At 34.2% G+C, this 20,200-nt stretch overlaps 1 protein-coding gene across 1 annotated transcript; it reads right to left on the bottom strand.

Annotated features, from left to right (window-relative positions):
• Window positions 1–1,842: 1,842 nt before the first annotated feature.
• LOC306999690 (C-type lectin domain family 4 member E-like) lies at window positions 1,843–11,539 on the bottom strand. Its single transcript, XM_079614578.1, has 5 exons — window positions 11,299–11,539; window positions 11,145–11,214; window positions 9,650–10,337; window positions 2,616–2,719; window positions 1,843–2,448 (listed from the first exon to the last, which is right to left on the bottom strand). Exons 3-5 carry the CDS (start codon window positions 9,740–9,742, stop codon window positions 2,316–2,318), a joined length of 330 nt encoding a protein of 109 aa, XP_079470704.1. The 5' UTR covers window positions 9,743–10,337; window positions 11,145–11,214; window positions 11,299–11,539; the 3' UTR covers window positions 1,843–2,315.
• Between the last annotated feature and the right edge of the window lie 8,661 nt (window positions 11,540–20,200).

The raw sequence follows: 20,200 nt of genomic DNA, 5'->3' as shown, positions 1-20,200 counted from the left end.
GTTTCAAATTAAATAAATTCATAATAATGAATGAATAATTAAAATTAATGTAATAAATGTTATTTGAGAACTGTACAATTAACAGTAAATTAATGGCAACAGTGTTTACAGTATTTTACTGTAAAAAAAACCTGGTACGGTCGAACATAAAATGTCTTTCTGCTGCATTGCGCTGGGCTGGAGGAAATCTCTCGCCATAATCACACATCAGGTAAACTTAAGTAAATGTAAGAACGAAATATGAAAATACGTTGGTAATCATTTTATTGACCATTTTATTATATTGACATTATATTGACCATTTAAAGAGAAAACAATTCAACTCAAAAGTTTCAAAGGCAATCAACAGTATAATACGGTGAACTATTGTAATCTGGGACAAGATCAATAACAGCAACCCAGCCAGCATTAGTGTTGGCCCAGATGTGGACCAACACTATTGCTGTCTGGGAAGACATGAACACATTAGAGGTTTACCCAATTCACCCTGCTGACGTTATACGTTTATTAAAGCAATAATAAAAAATAAAAAAACTTTGGACAGTTTTACATTTATAGAAGTTTAAATAAAATAAAATTAGCAGACTGTTTTAAAAGATACACAGCAAAATCCCCAGTGTTAAATCAACACTGCTCAGAGCATATATGGTCCCACTCTACATAGTGTTAAAATAACACTGAAGCAGTGTTAAAGTTAATGAGATAATTAAGTGATTAATTAAGTGATGATTGAGCATTAATGATGAACACCTGCTGTTAACAAGCAGAATCACTGAAGGAAAGAGAAACTCAAGAACTACAACTGACTTTTAGTCACAGCCTTAGATTAAATCAACTGAAGATAAAAATAAGACATTAAATCTGTGAAGATCTCAACAGAGGAGGATTAAACAACTCCACAAACAGCATTACCAGCTTCACTTATTACTAACCAGACTGACTTTATTTCTATCAGACGTCTACAGAAGTTTTATTGAATATTAACAGAGGTTTAGATGTTGATGTTTTAGTCACCATTTACAAATCACCATTATGGTGAACAGTGTTGCCTTTAGTTGGCCAATTTGATTCTTATTTGCTTGTGTGATTTTATGGTCATTGTAACAGTGTTCACCAAAACACTCAAAAGTTGCAAAGAAAGCCAGCAACCAAGATGGTCAGAGAATAGGCCTGCAGTTTTCAACATCACAAAGTACAAAAATAAAAGATTTTATAATTTACTGAAAATGGTTATTTGGTATTAATATATTATTTTCAAAAACATTAATTTCTTTCTACAGATCAGTCATCAAGCTGAATTTTTATTTTTCAATTATTGGGAAAGTAATCTTTGGACAAACACACAGAGATCAATAATCCCCATATGAATCTCATTAATGGTGAAATGCTTTATGCCGCAATGCATTCTGGGAGGCACCATAGTATAAAACTCATGGCTCCCAGCATGCATTGCAGCATGAAGCATGTCACCATTGTTGAGATTCATACTCTGATTCTTGATGTCTGTTGTTTCTAATATAAAAATAACAATTTCCAAAAAAAGTATCTAATGTAAATAAAAAATGTAATACAGAATGACTGCTCTTTGTCAAAAAAAGTGATATTTTTTAATAACAACTGACAACATTTGTCAAGGATAAGTAAACTATTCAACTTTATAACAATGAATACTATAACACCTGGACTTTTCATATTTGTAGCTTACTTTGTAACAGATTATGTGTTTTAGTTTACAATGTTACAAAGACCAAAATTGCATTTTAAAATGGCGTGAGTCAAACTGCCCAACTTAATGGAATACTGATCACCATGATGGTGAGGTTTTTTTTTTTTTTTTTTTTACATCGACATCTAAACCTTTGTCCAAAGACAAATAACAGAAATAAAGTCAGTCTGGTTAGTAATAAGTGAAGCTGGTAATGCTGTTTGTGGAGTTGTTTAATCCTCCTCTGTTGAGATCTTCACAGATTTAATGTCTTCTTTTATCTTCATCGGATTTAATATAAAGCTGTGACTAAAAGTCAGTTGTAGTTCTTGTGTTTCTCTTTCCTTCAGTGATTCTGCTTGTTAACAGCAGGTGTTCATCATTAATGCTCAATCACCACTCAATTAATCACTTAATTATCTCATTAACTTTAACACTGATTCAGTGTTATTTTAACACTCTGTAGAGTGGGACCATATATGCTCTGAGCAGTGTTGATTTAACACTGGGGATTTTACTGTGTAGGAACCTCAATCAGAAATGTTATAATCACAATAAGATTGATTCCATAAAATAATGCAGTTAAAAACATGACAATACAGGATGAATCCTATTTCTCACAAAGACATTTCATCTTGGCAGAGCATGGGTAATCATTCCAGTTCTGGATGGAGTCTAAAGCCATCTTTTCAACACAGTCCTCGTCTCCACCTGAATTATTTGGTTCACCTTGATACCAAAACCTGAATAACATGTGTAACAAGAGTAAATTTAGCACAGATGCAATAGCAAAAGTGCAAAAACTTAAAAGAAAGAAGAGTTTTGTTTCGCAAAAATTGTGTCAGCAGTTATTTTTTAGAGGCTGTGAGTCTCATGTTTGAAATACATTTGCACTGGTTTTAGGACTTACCCTTGATTTAGTGTTGAATTATCCACCCATTTCATGATCCCCTCAGTCTCAGAGTCAGACAAACCAATCCACACTCTCTCCTTGGTGAATGAAGTTAAGTGCCTCTGTGTGTGAATATAAACAGGAATAAGGGTACGTTTACACTGCAATGATGAACTAAAAATGAAAAAGCAATGATCTGATCTGTTTATCATGTACAGGCCACAACGTTGTCAAAACGATCCCTGTTCACACGGATAAGTGAAAACAACTAAAAAGCTGTATCGCTGTATATATTGGTAAGTAATACGATGCGTATTTACACATTTTCACAAATTTGCGTTTTTGTAGTTTACACAAACAGCAAAATTTGCACTCTGAAACCTGTTTTCAAAAGTTTGTGTTTTCAGGCCCCGAAAAAGCAGTTGTCATAGTAAGTAAGTAAGTAAGTAAGTAAAATGTATTTTTATAGCACATTTAACCCTCTGGGGTCGGCAATCACCCCGGCGTGATCTGCTCGCTTTTTTTCCTATCAGTGCAAAAGAGATTCAAAATACTTTGTTGGTTTTGATCTTACATTTAAGTGTTTTACATAATGCGATCCAGTTAAGTTTCTATTTTTTTTTTGTGTATACTTACAATAAAAACAAAGTGTTGTGTCTTTCGCCAAATAAAGAAAAATAAACATGATGCGAGTTCTGCCTTCTCTCTGTCAGGGAAGTCCATTCTGAAACGCGTCCGAAAATGAACTGTAACTCAGCGAATACTTGTCACTCAGGAACGAGAGATTTGTCTTTATGAAGCTAGAATTCTCTTCTTTTAAGTGAAGTAATTTCTATAAATAAAATCACATATTCTTAGTTTATGTAATCCGTTTGAAATCATCCCAGCAGTCACAGGATATAGACTCCAACGTCGGTCAGACGTTGGATTTTGGTTGAAAATTAAAGTTGGGTTGACGTCTAAATCCAATGTTTGTTTGACGTCAAGCTCCAACGTGGGACATTTGCTGAATTTTGGTTGGAATAAACCAAACCAAAAGGTAAAATGCATGGCCGTACACTTATTACCAGCTTCACTTAAAACTAACCAGATATACTTTATTTAATTTCTGTTTTAATGAAATCATTATTTTGTATTTTAAAGTCACCATGATGGTGGTTAGCGTTTGCTTTGTGCTCTTGACTCTTGAATCTATGATATAACTATTTGTCTGGCTGCTATAACTGTGTTTTTATTGAAGATAATTGTTGTAGATAATAAAGCCATGAGATTAGATGATATTGGCTGTTTCTTGATGATGATGACGATGTTGATATCATCATGTAGTTGACTGAATCCTTTATCTTTTTAAGTGTTTAATGCTTAGATTATATAGAATTTGTGGTTTAAACTTTGTTTTATTCATAATAGAATTTATTTGATTCTACAGCATATCTAGCAATGTTGTTTATTAAATAATATACTTGCTTTTTAAAAACTTTTTAGTGCACACAAACATTTAATCTATGGCATTACTTAGACGCACACAGACATCAGGAAACAGTGTATGAATCTCAACAATGGTGAAAATCAAACAAAATATCCTGATAATCAGATCAACTCTGAGCATAAAACAAGCTACAAAAAAATCCAGCTGCATAATTTATTAATGCCGACATGCATGCTGGGAGATATGGATGAGTTTTGATTGGTGGTACCCAGCATGCACTGCAGCATGAAGCATTTCATTGATTGCCACCATTGTTGAGAGTAATACACTGATTTTTGATGGCTAAGTAATAATGTAGAAGAGAAAGATTAATGTACTAAATGTTTTAAAGATGTTCCTTTGTATTATTTGATAATCAATATTGCACTTATGCTGTAAAATTAGATGGCTTATATGGTAATAAAAAAACACACGAAAAAACACTAAAAGCACATCTATAATAATTTAAAATGATACACAAATTGGATGATTCAGATAGTTACATGTTGATGATTTCATCATTATCAATACACATCTATAATAACCTGATTGTATTTCCTCTAAGCTTTTTTTGCCACAACAAATGTGCGTATAAACACACTTTTCTTGGCCCGAAAAAACTGATATTTAAAAGTTAAGGATCAAGAGTCCAACTAAAGCAAACACTAACCACCATCATGGTGACTTTAAAATACAACTATTGATTTAATTAAAACGGGAATTAAATAAAGTAAATCTGGTTAGTAATAAGCTGGTAATGCTGTTTGAGTTGTTGACTCCTCTGCTGAGATCTTCACAGATTTAATGTGCTGCCATGCATGTCACATTTTTTTGCGGTGCTTATTCCAACCACAATTCAACATCTGTCTGACGTTGGAGCTTGACGCCAAACAAACGTTGGGTTTAGACGTCAACCTGACTTTCATTTTCAACCAAAAAATGACGTCTGACTGACGTTGGATTAGTTGGAGTCCAACGTCTTCCTGATGCACTTGTTTACAGGCCCCCCAAACCAAATAATCATTTTATAAAAGAATTCTCGGACTTTCTGTCTCATTATGCAACTTCCTATGACCGTTTGTTTATTTTGGGTGATTTTAATATTAATGTATGTTGCCCAGGTAAACCCTTGGTTAGTGAGTTCTCCCAGCAAACACAAGACGTGACAGTGCATATCAATGGTGAGGCAGCAGATTCTACTTTTACGCATTGTACTTAAAAGGAGGAAAAGCTCCAAACAGAAAGTCGATTTTTAAAGATCAAAGCCACTCCAATATCAAAGTCATAAACGCCCAAAATGCACAATAGTTAACCCTCTGGGGTCTGAGGGTTTTTTGGGGCCCTTGAGATGTTTTGACATGCCCTGACATTTGTGCTTATTTCAGCTACTTACAACATACCATTGGCCAACTCATAATTATGCTGTATTCAGCACAAACTCTGCTACAATAACATGTGAGCAAAATGGAAGTTACATGTTTGCATTTTATAGAGAAAAAAAAAGATTATGCGTGGTTAGTAAGTTTTGGGAAAAAAAGTGTCACTGCAATGAGCCCATATAACTCATACTGAATAGTTTGGCACAAGACTTTTGAGTTACCATACTTGTAGGCTAGAATGTTGACTACAAAATGATGTGAAAATCATTCTGATCACTCTTTCACAAAACAACAATATAATGATTTAAACTTTGTAAGTCAGTTTTTGTGCCAGCGCTGCTATATGCGTAGGGGTGTTGACGGCCATGAATATGAATGAGGGGAGAAGGCAGAACTCTCATCATGTTTATTTTTCTTTATTTGGCGAAAGACACAACACTTTGTTTTTATTGTGAGTATACACAAAAAAAAAATAGAAACTTAAAGGAGAACTCCGGTCAATTTTAACATTGAGCTATTTTTTTTGTATATTTGGAGTGCTGTCAATACAGAGAACAACGACAAAAATCGGTGTTGCCTACACTCTGTTATCCTCTTTTTAAAATTTGCACCCTGTTGACTTCAATGGGGCACGTTAATAAACCTGCTTTTAGCCTCTTAACATCCTTAATGTTTCATTACAAGTGCCCAGCCATGTTCGATGATTCCTTCAGAGTGAACACGAGTGAATCTGACTGCAGTAGATGTGAAAGATATGAATAAAAATGATGTTATTTCAGCCAGCGCACATACCTGTATTTACATCCTGTTTTCGGTCGAAGTCCAAAGTAGTCGATTGTTGAGTTCACGCGCGTAATCATAGGTAACAATCATAGGTAACAATAGTATTTTGAATCTCTTTTTCACTGATAAGACAAAAAGCGAGCAGATCACGCCAGCGTGATTGCCTACCCCAGAGGGTTTAAAGGGTAACCAATAACTTGTTTTGTTAATTATCTGTAAGACTTGCCTAAAAAAAAACCCGTGTTGATCTCAGAAACTTCTGCATGAACGCAAACACGTCCTGGTACTGATACCAGGATCAATCTCGGTTTGGGGTAGAGGTGTGCGATACCGCTGGATTTGGTATCGATCCGATACCAAGTAAATACAGGGCCAGTATCGGCGATATCGATACCAATACCGATACTTTTTAATAATTAAGGTTGATGCGTCTTCAACCTAAATCTAAATGAATTTTCATGACTTTTAATTTGTTTTTGTGATTTGCATTTTGGGTTATTAATCAGTACTACAAAACTTTTGTTCCGAAACAACTTTTGGTTACTTCTGTTTTATTTAAATAAACAAAGTTACAAAAATGATTACTTCACAAATATAAAAAATGTAAAAACAAATTCTCTTTTCAAGTAGCATGTTAACAAAAAAAAATTCTCCTCTTTAGTGCAATTCTTTTCGGGATTTTTTTTCTTAAATAAACAAAGTCACAAAGTTTTACTTCACAATAAATATAAAAAATGTAAAACAAATTCTCCTTTTTTTTACAAAATAACGTTTCTCCTCCTCTCTCCGTTTCTGCAGCTCTGCATTTTCTGGTCCGTGATCTTTAATATGTTTGTACAAATTAGTTGTATTGCCACTGTATTTTAAAGACTTTCTACAAATGGTACAAGTCGCTGTTGTCTCATTTTCGGCCTGAAAATACAGCCATTCATCGCTCCTCTTTCTCTCTGCTGCCATTCTCCGCCTCTGACTGACTGCTGTTGGTTAGAAATGCGCGGCTGAGCGGTACACTGTAAAAAAAATCCCGTATTTTTTACGGAATAATGCTGGCAACTTTGGTTGCCAGAACAATTCTGTAAAAAATACATTAAAACTGTAATCACCTTTACGGAGCAGCATGTAAGTTTTACATTTTAAACTGGTATATTTAACAATGGATTTCAGCAATATTGACATGGCCATAAAGTTATTGAACAAATTCCTTCAGTAAGAATTGAAAACACCTGATGTTAACAAGCAGAATCACTGAAGGAGAAAAACATAATTAAAGTCACCATTATGGAGATCAGTGTGTGTTTTAGTTGGGCTCTTTACCCTTAAATTATTAACATTAAGTTTTGTTTGGCTGTTATACATGAGTTATGATAGCAGATGATGAACAAAGAGAAAATGTGATCTGATGGTGTTGGTTGTGTTCTAACATAATCATTATTTCACAATCATTTGACCTGAATCACTGAACTCATAAAGAGTCCAATTCATGAGTTAGGTTACTTTATTATCTATAGTGGTACCGTCATTGTACACCATAATACTATTAACTTTTACAATGTAATCCAAATAATTTCTAAATAGTTTCTCTTGTTCAAAAAAGAGTCACACAGACATCAATAATCAGCCTGTGAATCTCAACAATGGTGACATTTATAAAGCATTTTGCAGTGCATTCTGGGTTTTACCAATCAAAACTCATTCATGGCTCCCATCATGCATTGCTGCATGAATAAATAATGAGCTTATGATCAGAGGTGATCTGTTTGTCACCATTGCTGAGATTCATACGCTAAATCTTGATATGTCTGTGTTGCCAAAACATTTTTTAAAATGGATACATATTTTTTTATTTGTATTTTTATTGATTTGATTATTTGAATTTCATTGAAAAGGCTAAACATATTATGCAGCTAAAATTAATAAAATAAACCTAACTCATAGGAGTTCAGTGATTCAGGTTAAATGATTGTGAAATGATGATTATGTTAAAACACAACCAACACCATCAGATCACCTTTTCTCTTTGTTCATCATCTGCTGTTATAACTCATGTACAACAGCCAAACAAAAACTTAAAGTATTAATTTAAGGGTAAAGAGCCCAACTAAAACACACACTGATCTCCATAATGGTGACTTTAATTATGGTTTTCTCCTTCAGTGATTCTGCTTGTTAACATCAGGTGTCTTCAATTCTTACTGAAGGAATTTGTTCAATAACTTTATGGCCATGTCAATATTGCTGAAATTCATTGTTAAATATACCAGTTTAAAATGTAAAACTTACATGCTGCTCCGTAAAGGTGATTACAGTTTTAATGTATTTTTTACAGAATTGTTCTGGCAACCAAAGTTGCCAGCATTATTCCGTAAAAAATACGGGATTTTTTTTACAGTGTAGCGCTAGTGGTGAGTCACGTGACGGTACAACACAGGAGAGAGGGAGGAGAGCAGTGTCGAGCACGAGCAGCACTCTTGAGAGCTTGCTCTACTCTGTGACAGCAGCAGCATTTTGACAAACACGGCCAGGTCGCAAAACGAGAGAAACTGAAACTTAAGTATCGATATTTTCACGTTGGTATCGATCAATACCGATACCAACGTTGGTATCGATATTATCAATATTAGTATCGCTCCGCCCACCTCTAGTTTGGGGAACTAATAGCATTGCCAATATCAGACCCAGTGTGAATAAAAGCCACAATCAGTACAGTAAGGCATTTGCCATAGTGATGACACTGAAGCTGTGAAACTGTAACTAAACTAACACTAATCACCATAATGGTGAGTTACAAATTAATTTTTCTCCTTCAGTGATTCTGCTTGTTAACATCAGGTGTCTTCAGTAATGCTCAATCATCACTCAATTATTCACTTAATTATCTCATTAACTTTTACACTTTTCAATAATAACATCGTGCACACAACCCGCATAAATACGCCGTCGAGCGCCATCATAACTATGCCAAACCTATGGGCGGCAGTGTAGGGAGAAGGATATAGCCATGTAAGCCAATCAGAATCCTCAGAATCGACAAGAGAGAACCTAAAACCCCGTTTCTCCCAGTTGACAGACAACATATAACCGGCGTTTTCAGAAATCTCCACTTTGGCCGGAGTTTATTGAAATAATCGTTTTCTGGGATAAAAAACTGCGTTTTCGTGTAAATGACAGGCCAAAACGCAGAGAAATATCTGCGTTTTCCCATCGTGTAAACGGGGCCTGAGTGTGGACTCATATAAACACTGAGCAGTGTTAACTTAACACTGGGGATGTTGCTGTTTATTTTCCAAGCAGTGTTAAAACACGAGACTCTGGTGTGACTTTTTAAATTACTGTTGTTTGTTTGTATTATGACAAAATATATTGAAGTACGTTCATTCACAAAATAATTACTGTAAACTAGACCTATTTGCCAATGAACTCACCTGCTTCTCTTCAGTGTTGATAATGACCAGATCACCACCATTATCCCTGCAGTACTGCCTGCTCTCAGACCAGCTCATCGACTCACTGGACATGAAAACCCAGCCTTTTCCTTTTGTAACCCTTATTACGAGGTAATAAAAATGTACATAGGTTTAATAGTAGAGATTATCATGAATACGATTTGGACCAAAAACAGAAGACGCTAAATTTTTAAGAGCCTGAGAATTGAATATCAAAAAAAAGAAAGAAAATACCACACCAGAATGACAGTTTAGACAACCTGTATTAAATTCACAGGGTGGAGCATACATACAAGGAAAAAAACATGGTTATGAAAAATAACAAACTAAAATAATAAAGTGCGCACATAAACAAACAAAACCCTCTCTTTTCAGTATCTTTCAGCTCAGATCGTCCTCGGTTCGACTTGCCTTGGTTGACAAGAGTTCAGTTTCGTTGGGGCTTTTTTTTCCAGGTTGAGTTAGTGTTTGTCCTACCACAATTAAGATGAAGAGGATGATCCGGGCAGTTCGTCTAAAGCAATTTGATTCGTTGTCAACCACGGTTGGCTCGCCACCCAGCCACCCGGACTGGGAATCAATGCATCTCTGGAAGAACGTCTGGATCTGAATCACTCCATGCAAAGGATTTCTGCCCGATGTTCCCAACTCCTTACCAAAACCTGACCTATAAATAAGGCCAAATCATTTCTTTCAATTACCATTCACAGTAAATAAATGGACTGCTACAGGCTTATACGAAATAAAATGAGATAATATTTGTACCTATAATGGAACATAAAAATCTTTCTCACGTTGTACAACAGCTCTTATGTTTCTTTTCAAGTATTAAAACTAAATGAATTTTTCTCTAGTATCAAAAGGAAATTTACATAAATTGCATCCTTCATAAAGACACATTTCACATTCAAGTTTTATGAAACCTTATGGTAGTCACATCAACAGTATGAAGAATAAAACTGCATGAATTGCATGTAAACATTAATCAAATTGTATCACTTTAAATTAGAGGCATTAAGGCGTTAGTGTGCTTATTTATCCCCCTCTGCACCGGTAACAGTGGAAAGAATGCACAAAAAATTGTACCTCTTTAAGATTCAGTGACCACAATTAAATCCACAATTTTTAACATCATTATTTAACAAACTAACTAGTTAGCAACAATATGAAAAGTTAACATTCCTTTTTTATAACCCACAAACGAAATAACTTGATGGTTTTTAAAGACATTAACCAGTATTTCGCTAGCCTATTGTGGCTAATTACCATATTAACATATGCACACAGCAGGCTTTACACCTTTAGCTTTACACAATGAACACCTTTGCATTGATTCACCCATTAACAAGGATTAACATAGATGCTAGCGAACTCATAAACTCAGCAGACTAGGTTAAATACAAAAATGGGCAGCAAAAACCTGGCCTGTTTGCATGAATATTAGCGAACTCAGATGCCTAGATAAACAACTCACCATTTTAACGGAATTCACTGCCTTTAGCTCCGTGACAACAGTGGATTCAGGCACAGCTTTCGTTTACACTCTATATTACAATAAGGCATAGTCAGTATAATCAATAATGAATACAGAACTTGTTTAATTCACTTCCTATTGTTTTTCAGCTTACCAAGCAGATAACGCAGCCTCCTATGCTCAAGTGCAAGCGCCAAAAGAACGTGCAGTGACGCAAAACTAGGGGCGTAACTGTAACAGAGCCTAGCTGGCAGCTGATTGGTCAGCTCAGTGCCTCATAGAATTCACCCATTGGCTCACTTACACATCCATCAAAGATACAAAATTAAAGTTAACCCTTTCGTGACTGGGTTAAACAGCTAAATAGCGTTTCTCATTATTAAACCTGGCTACACTTTCAATAAACATAAAAAATTACATATGGGTCATTCTACAGAAACGTCCACTTTTGGTATGGCAAGATGTCTTAAAATTGATTTCTTTTTCTAACATTTAAACTTACACCACATTATTAGATTACCCTTTGACTTTATGAATATGCATAAATTACAGCTTAATGATTTTTTATATTTTTTGTACATTTATTTAAAGACCGCATGTACCATTTTTTTTGTCACTGGTGTTACCTTACTTTTTTGGCAATATTAAAGGTTTTTATGACATATTATTTCAATTTTTTTTCAGCACATGTAGACAGAGCTAGCGAAAAATAATAATAATGCAACAAATAAGGAGATTATGTTTTATTTATTTTAATCAGGTTTGTTAAAAGTGTGCTTGAATGAGGTTAGTTCATCTGCGCTACCATCTACTTGCTATAACAATAAAAAATATTAGAAAACCAGTTAAAATCAAGTTAAAATCAAGTAATGATGCAATCCTTTAAATCTTAACTTTTGAGTGTAGCAGAATAAAATGGATGTAACATTATTACTATGTCACATGTGACATTGCATTTAATGTGACAGAAAAAAAGACAGTAACACCAGTGACACAATAAAGTTTATCTATAAATGGAAGTCACTGGTGTTACCGGTGTTACCCATAAGAAAGGTGACACCAGTGACAGTAACACCAGTGACAATTTTCATGAAAAATTAATTTTACAAAATGGCTGCTGCAAGGAAACAAACCACATGTTGTCAATCATGGTATACTAACTAAATTAAGTAGTTTAATCAATTTGTATTCTAGTTTTTTTACAATTACCTAACAGTAAAGAAGGTCATACCAGTGACTTCAACTAAAAGCTTCATATGAAATCATGAGATAAATGAGAAGATTTCTGATAACTGAAAAGAGACAGTGGATCTACCATAGGCTTTTCTTCATAGATATTCAGGAAATTGGAAGAAGGAAGTCAAGTGATGTCATCAGTGTGATTTTTATTTCAAAATAAGAGATTTTTGTTTAACGGTAACACCAGTGACACAACTCCAGGGGACCATACTTTCATTATAAATTTTATAATATTTATTCAGCATTTTTATATATATATATCATTCACATAATATATTTGATAGTTATGTATACATTATTGTATTTTAAATGGTGTAAAAATCTGTTATTGACCTCAAAATACAGCATTTTCCCTCTGTACATGACTGTGGGGACGGGCACTTCTGTGGTGCTTGAAATTCTATATAATTAATAAAAATCAAATATTGCCACATTGATGGCTCAAGACGGTGTAATTGTTCAAATAACATATTGTTTTATTTTAAAATGTAAAAAAAAATTTAACCCTAAAGTGTTTTTTAAGTGTAATATTTCTGTAAAAGCTAGGGACAGAAAAATGGACATTTTCATAGAATGACCCATATATGAATTATGTTGTAAATTGCAAATATACATATAAATACATTTGTACTGACCAAGTTCATTTAACTTCCTTATTTCAGTCTCCAACTCCAGTCTCTTCTTATTCAAAGCATCAACACTTCCCTGTAATTGGCTTTTCTCAGCAGTGAGATTATTGACTCTAGTCTCCAACTCCAGTTTCTTCTGATTCAAAGAGTTAACACTTCCCTGTAACTGACTCTTCTCAGCACTGAGATCATTGACTCTGGTCTCTAACTCCAGGTTCTTCTGACTCAAAGAGTTGAAGTTGTTCTTCAGTTGGTCTTTTTCAGTCATTAGATCAGTGTTATTGTCCTGTAAACTGTTGATAGTGTGATTGAACTCTTCAACTGTGTTCTTGTAACTCTTTAACAGGTCTCTCTCTGCTGTGGTGGTGATGTACAGTGTGATGAAGACCAGCAGAAGAACACAGATGAGCCCGAGACACACTGTCATTATCACCAAACACCTGTTTCCTCCTGACAAACAGAGACAAAACACACACATATCAGTTAACAACAATTCACTTAGAATTCATATTATTAGAAATATGCTCAAATCCATCTTTATCTTTAAATCATATACATAACATTTATTATTTGATAATGATAGCGGAATATCTACAAAATATGGAAATAAAAACATGTGTTGAAAAGTTAAATAAAATAACTCCATATTAATACATATAAAAAGCAGAAACATGGACACATTTGTTCTTTGAAAAAAATATTACATTTATAAGTAACATTTCTAATTTTCTCAAAAGTGAACAACACCATTTCTTCTTCAAATGAAACTTTCTACTTACTGCACTTTCCATCTTTTCCTTCATCCTGGCTGCACTCTAAAAACTAATTCAGAGGACCTTTAGTCATTACTTAAATATACATATTGTTGTGAAATAAAAAATCAAGTTCTGAGATACAGTTAGACTTTTTACTTGTAATTGTTATTTTATTGAGCTTGGATGACACACAAATTATGCCTATTGATTCAATATACTATCATGACTTGTCAGAGTTTAACATTTTCAGTCAATCAAAAATCATTTAATTTTAAGTTCTGCTAATGTAAAATACAATTTGATGACGTGTAAACGGCCCACAGTTTCCGCGCGCATGCATGTTCAATGCCAGACGACGAGTGGGACCACACAGTTGAAACTCAATCTGGTGAATGGTTAGTAATTTTATGTTTAATTACACATTTGCATTCGCTCAGGATTCTGTTGGTGATAGCCTACTGTATAGTAACCGAATACCGAAATCTCGAAGTCCTTATTCTGAAATTTGAGTTGAGTGTTGATAGTAGGCTGTGCGTTCACACCGGACACGAATAGCGCGTCAAATTCGCGCCTGCCGCGTCTAATTTGACGCTTGAACATTTTGAATGCATTCGCGCGTCCGTATAAAAAGCAAGCGTTTGGAGCGAAATTGAAGCGCCTCCGAGGCGAAATCCGCTTCTTCTGGGAGAGGCAAGTGCTGCGGGAAATTTAAAAATACTACTGTTATTGTGTCACGAAATGTAGTTTTAAGAGTTGTTCAGTCGAGAATGTAGTTGTTTAAAGCTCAAATCTGTGGTTTATTTATAAAGATAGCGCCTATTTAAAACATTTGATCGGACGTTTTCGGGTTGTGTGAGACCCAGGGGTGAGACCCGGGTGCTCGAGCCCATGTAAGCCGCCTGGAACAGCCTTTACCTCGGCTGGTCCTCCTGACGTCTGCCGCTGGTAAACGACTCGAGAAATGTTTAAATTCACAATATATAGCTTCTGTTCTATTATATGAAACATATAATTTAAAGGACATAATGACTCGTTATAACGTATGTCAAACGACTTCTTTAATTATGTTTATATTAATATTATAGTTCATTTAAATGTTTTGAAAGGGAAATATATTAAAAGATGAATGTTACATGTATGTTTAAAAGAGACAGTTTAATAAGAAGATATTTTATACATACAGTCAACTTCACGTATACAAGCAGAAGCCATCTTAGAAAAACAGACTCGATCAGTCAATTAACGAAACGCCGATCTAAATGCGCTGGACCATATGACCAAATGCGCTACACAGTTCAGCACATTTGGATCGGCGTTTCGTTAATTGACTGATCGAGTCTGTTTTTCTTAGATGGCTTCTGCTTGTATACGTGAAGTTGACTGTATGTATAAAATATCTTCTTATTAAACTGTCTGGACACTGTCAAAGTTCTCAATGCTTCGGTTTGAAGGTAGGGACCCTGCTGCCGTGTTAGTGTGGGGCTATTTTGAGCCTTGTTAGTGGTATTAACAAGCGATTTTTATTTGTCATTACTCCATGCCCCGTATACTAGCGTTATACTAGCATTATAGGCTAAACTGTTTTTAGAGATAAAACTATTTACATTCGATAATCATGAAAACAAATCTCAGATAACGGTTGACTAGGTAACAATGTGTAATTAGACCAAAGGTTCATTTTGCGCTGGAGTTCTCCTTTAACACTGCTTAGTGTTTATATGAGTCCACACTCAGAGAGTGTTAAATGAACACTGAAGCAGTGTTAAAGTTAATGAGATAAATAAGTGATTAATTTAGTTATGATTGAGCATTATTGAAGACACCTGATGTTAACAAGCAGAATCACTGAAGGAGAAAATCGTAATTGGTATGTTACCATTATGGAGATCAGTGTTTGTTTTAGTTGGGCTCTTGACCCTTGTACCATTAACTTTAGGTTTTGTTTGGCTGCTGTATATGAGATATAACAGCGATATGAACAAAGAGAAAAGGTGATATGATGGTATTGGTAGTGTTTTAACTTTATCATTATCACTGACCTCTTATAGAGCTCAATTACTGAGTTACTTTTACTTCATTATTTGTAGAAGCTCAGTTCTTGAAAAGCATAATAAATCGAACTTTTACAATGTAATCTAAATCTCATCTTAAAACTTCATCAAGTACAATCTTTTTTTTTTTTTTTTTAAACACAGATATGAAGAATCTGCCTGTGAATCTCATCAATGGTGACAAATAAAAGCATTTTGCAGTGCATTCTGGATGCCACCAATCAAATCTCATTCATGGCTCCCATAATGCATTGCTGCATGAATTAATAATGAGCTTATGTTCAGAGTTGGATATGTTGGATTTAATTGAAAAGGCAAAAAAAGGCATACTCTACAAGGACAGTGCTGCTATAATCCATAAGATAAACTTAACTCAGAAATGATGCTCTCAATGAGTTCAGTGCTTCAGGCCAAGTTGATTATGTTAAAACTCAACCAACACCATCAGATCATCTTATCTCTTTGTTCATCTGGCTGTTATAACTGAATTACAGCAGCCAAACAAACTCTAAAATTAAGAAAGTAAGGGTCAAGAGCTCAACTAAACTAAACAATGATCTCCATAATGGTGACCATTTTACATTAACTTTCTCCTTCAGTGATTCTGCTTGTTATCATCAGGTGTCTTCAATAATGCTCAATCATAACTCAATTAATAACTTAATTATCTCATTAACTTTAACACTGCTTCAGTGTTCATTTAACACTCTCTGAGTGTGGACTCATATAAACACTGAGCAGTGTTAATTTAACACTGGGGATTTTGCTGTGCACTCTGGGGACATCAGAGACTTGTATTACATCTTGTGAAAAGGGGCATAATAGGTCCCCTTTAAAGTGAGGAAGCATTGGAAGAGCTTGGTTTAACTCCAGTTCTCGTTGTTTTATTATATGTTTGGTTTATGGTTCCTCCTGTTTTTAGAAGCAGCAGTTTCAAAGGTTGGTAGCCTGAGTTGACTTACACTCCAAAACCAAACAGTTGTTCCAACTAACACTTTTTAGTTAACTTTCCATAATCTACACTATAAAATGATATGTTCAATAAGTTACAACATATGTTTTTACATTGCTTTAACTCATCAAAATAAGTTTTGCAATTTTCAACTTTTTTTATGAGTTTTACAAGATTCAACTCATTTTTTAAGTCAGTTTTTAAATCAGCATGTTTTATACACTCTGTTAACACTTGCTGTAGAAAAAGGCCAAATTCTGACAATATAATTTCCATTAAAACAGTAATATACTGTAGAAAATACTCGGAGACCGATACTCAGAGGCTGTTTTCCCAATCACACCCTAAACCCTCATTCACTATTCCGTACATTTTATCTTTTTTTGTTGTTTTTGGTATTTAGCTTGACCTAACTTCTGACTAAAACAAAGTCTATTCTTTATGTCAAATAATAATCTTTTAAAATTGTATTGCTAATATTTTTGTCATAAAAACCTTGTCAAACTTAATTGGGTTGATTTAATTCCTGTATAGTTGTGGAAATATCTTGCAATTGATAATAATTGAGTCACACACAGATTCAACATTCAGCATGCAATACACTAGTAAATGTATATATTTGTTAAGTAAATTTATCAATTACTCTTTATAGTTCTTTTTTAGTTACTATAATACTTGTGTAAGTGAACTACACTAACTAAGCATTTGTCAGTTCAACATACTTAGTTTTATAAGGGCTTTATTTGCATTATTTTTTAAGTAAGTCTAGTAAGCAAGTCATCCCAGCTAGAAATGTTATTGTTCTATGAATGTTTTGAGAGCATTATATTATGTTATGGTTTCTGTAGCTAATTTTATTTTTGTTACCAGAATGTTCTCCTAAAAAGTAGGATAACAGTCTCTAAAAACATTTTAAAAATGTTTAGTGATTACATTGATATAACATTATCCCCTAACATTATTATAAGGGTTTAGCAGGAAGTTTCCCAGCAGACACAGGACTGATTCTCTTAAAAGAGGTTTAGATGTCGAAGTTGGTTTGAAAGTAGTTGTTTGGTTTGGTCACCATTATGGAGGTCAGTGTTTGCTTTAGTTGGGCTCTTTGGCCTTGAATATTTGATGTTAGTTTTTCTCTGGCTGTTGTGTTTGTTAAAGAACTAGAAAATGTGAAGTATATCACAGCAAAAACTTCAGTGTTAAATGACCACTCCTGGGAGTTTAAATGAGTCTACAATCAAGAGTGTAAAGTGTTAAAATATGAGTGTTTAATGAACACTCAAGAGTGTTAAAGTTAATGAGATAATTAAGTTATTAATTGAGTGATGATTGAGTATTAGTGATGAACACCTGATGTTAACAAGCAGAATCACAGAAGGAGAAAATCACAAATTGTAAGCCACCATTATGGAGATCAGTGTTCGCTTTAGTTGGGCTCTTCACCCTTATATTATTAACTTTAGATGTTGTGTGCCTGCTGTTATTGTAACAGACAGATGAACAAAGAAAAAAAGTGATCTATTGGTTGTGTTATGACAATCATAATTATTTCTGATTTCGATTTAAGTTGTTTATTTCAGCATAATTGTGATTCTACATAAACATCCAGAATTTTTGATAAATACATACGGAATAATTTATTTTAAAGTTGTTTTAAAAAAATATTCAAATTAGGAAAAGGAAATTACTTCGACAAATCAGATCATAATTTATTCATTCCGCAATGCATGATGGGAGCCATTAATGAGTTGATTGGTGGCAGCCACTGCAACATGCTTTATTCTTGTCACCATTGTTGAGATTCACAGGCTGATTATTGATCTCTGTGTTTTTGATCAACTATAAATGGACTATATTAAAAATACTGAAAATCATATGATTTAGAAACATAGAGCTGCTGTATTAACAAATTAAAACAAAGTATTGAAATATATTTTGATCATTTCAGATCACAATTTCAGATCACAATATGATTATGCCAAAACACTATCAGATAACAATTTCTCTTTGTCCGTCTGATAGTTATTAATCAGTAACAGCAGACGAGCACAATCTAAAGTTAATAATATAAGGGTCTTGAGGTCATGAATGTATGTAATAACTGTTCAGTATTATTCATTGAAAGTATATATTGTCATTTAGATATATTTTTTAAAAGATGGAATAATGTGGTTTGACAGATGCTAGAAAGTCTAGAATGCTTAAAGATTTGTATGACCACCTAGGTTCCTACACAGCAAAATCCCCAACACTGAGAGTGTGGATTATATAAACTCTGAGGCGAGTGCTGCAGAGTATACTGATCTCCATCATGGTGACAACAAACTTTATTATTAACTAAATCTCTGTTAATTCTCAACAATAACTTTTGTACATGTATGAAATAAATAATGTTAAACTGGTTTCACACTCAGTGTGGCTGGAAGTCAGTTGTAGTTCTTGTGTTTCTCCTTTTTTCTGTTCTTGTTTCTCTGTCCTTCAGTGATTCTGCTTATCAGGTGTTCATCAGTGTCTCAATTCACTTACTTCTTTTCATTCAAGTGGACTATATTAGTGAACTAATGTAGGGAATAGTGAATGAGGGTATAGGGTATGATTGGGAAAACATCCTCTGAGTGTCGACTTTGAGCACTGTTAATTCACAGTATATTCCTGTAGGTATATTACTGTATATTACTGTTTCAATGGAAAATGGTATGATATTGTAATAATTTGGGCTTTTTCTACAGTAAGGGCTAACAGTGCAGTAAGGGCTAACAGTGTACTCTGATCTGTATGACTAAAAAACTACGGAGTAGCCTATTAGAGCCTAAGTTATTTTAGCTGTTATGAGAAAAATAAATCAAAATGAACGCGCCGCCGCGTCTGCCAAACACTAATTCAACATGCCAGAATAAAACCCAACTTTAGAACAATGGATACACTGTTAGCCCTTACTGTAGAAAAAGCCCAAATTCTTACAATATCATACCATTTTCCATTAAAACAGTAATATACAGGAATATACCTACAGGAATATACTGTGAATTAACAGCGCTCAAAGTCGACACTCAGAGGCTGTTTTCCCAATCTCACCCTATACCCTCATTCACTATTCCCTACACTAGTTCACTAATATAGTCCACTTGAATGAAAAGAAGTGAGTGAATTGAGACACTGATGAACTCCTGATAAGCAGAATCACTGAAGGACAGAGAGACAAGAACAGAAAAAAGAGAAACACAATAACTACAACTGACTTCCAGCCACACTGAGTGTGAAACCAGTTTAATATTATTTATTTCAAGTTATTTTTGAGAATGAACAGAGATTTAGTTAATAATAAAATTGTTGTCACCATGATGGAGATCAGTATTTGCTTTACTTGGTCTCTTGTACCTTAACTAAAAAACTTCTTCCATTTTTCTCTCTCTGGCTGTTGTAACATTGCGGT

This window comes from Phoxinus phoxinus (genome assembly GCF_949152265.1).
Source record: "Phoxinus phoxinus genome assembly, chromosome: 6".
In the NCBI taxonomy this organism is placed as follows: domain Eukaryota; kingdom Metazoa; phylum Chordata; class Actinopteri; order Cypriniformes; family Leuciscidae; genus Phoxinus; species Phoxinus phoxinus.
Note: the sequence above shows the minus strand (reverse complement) of the source record. Positions and strands in the feature narration are given on the sequence as shown.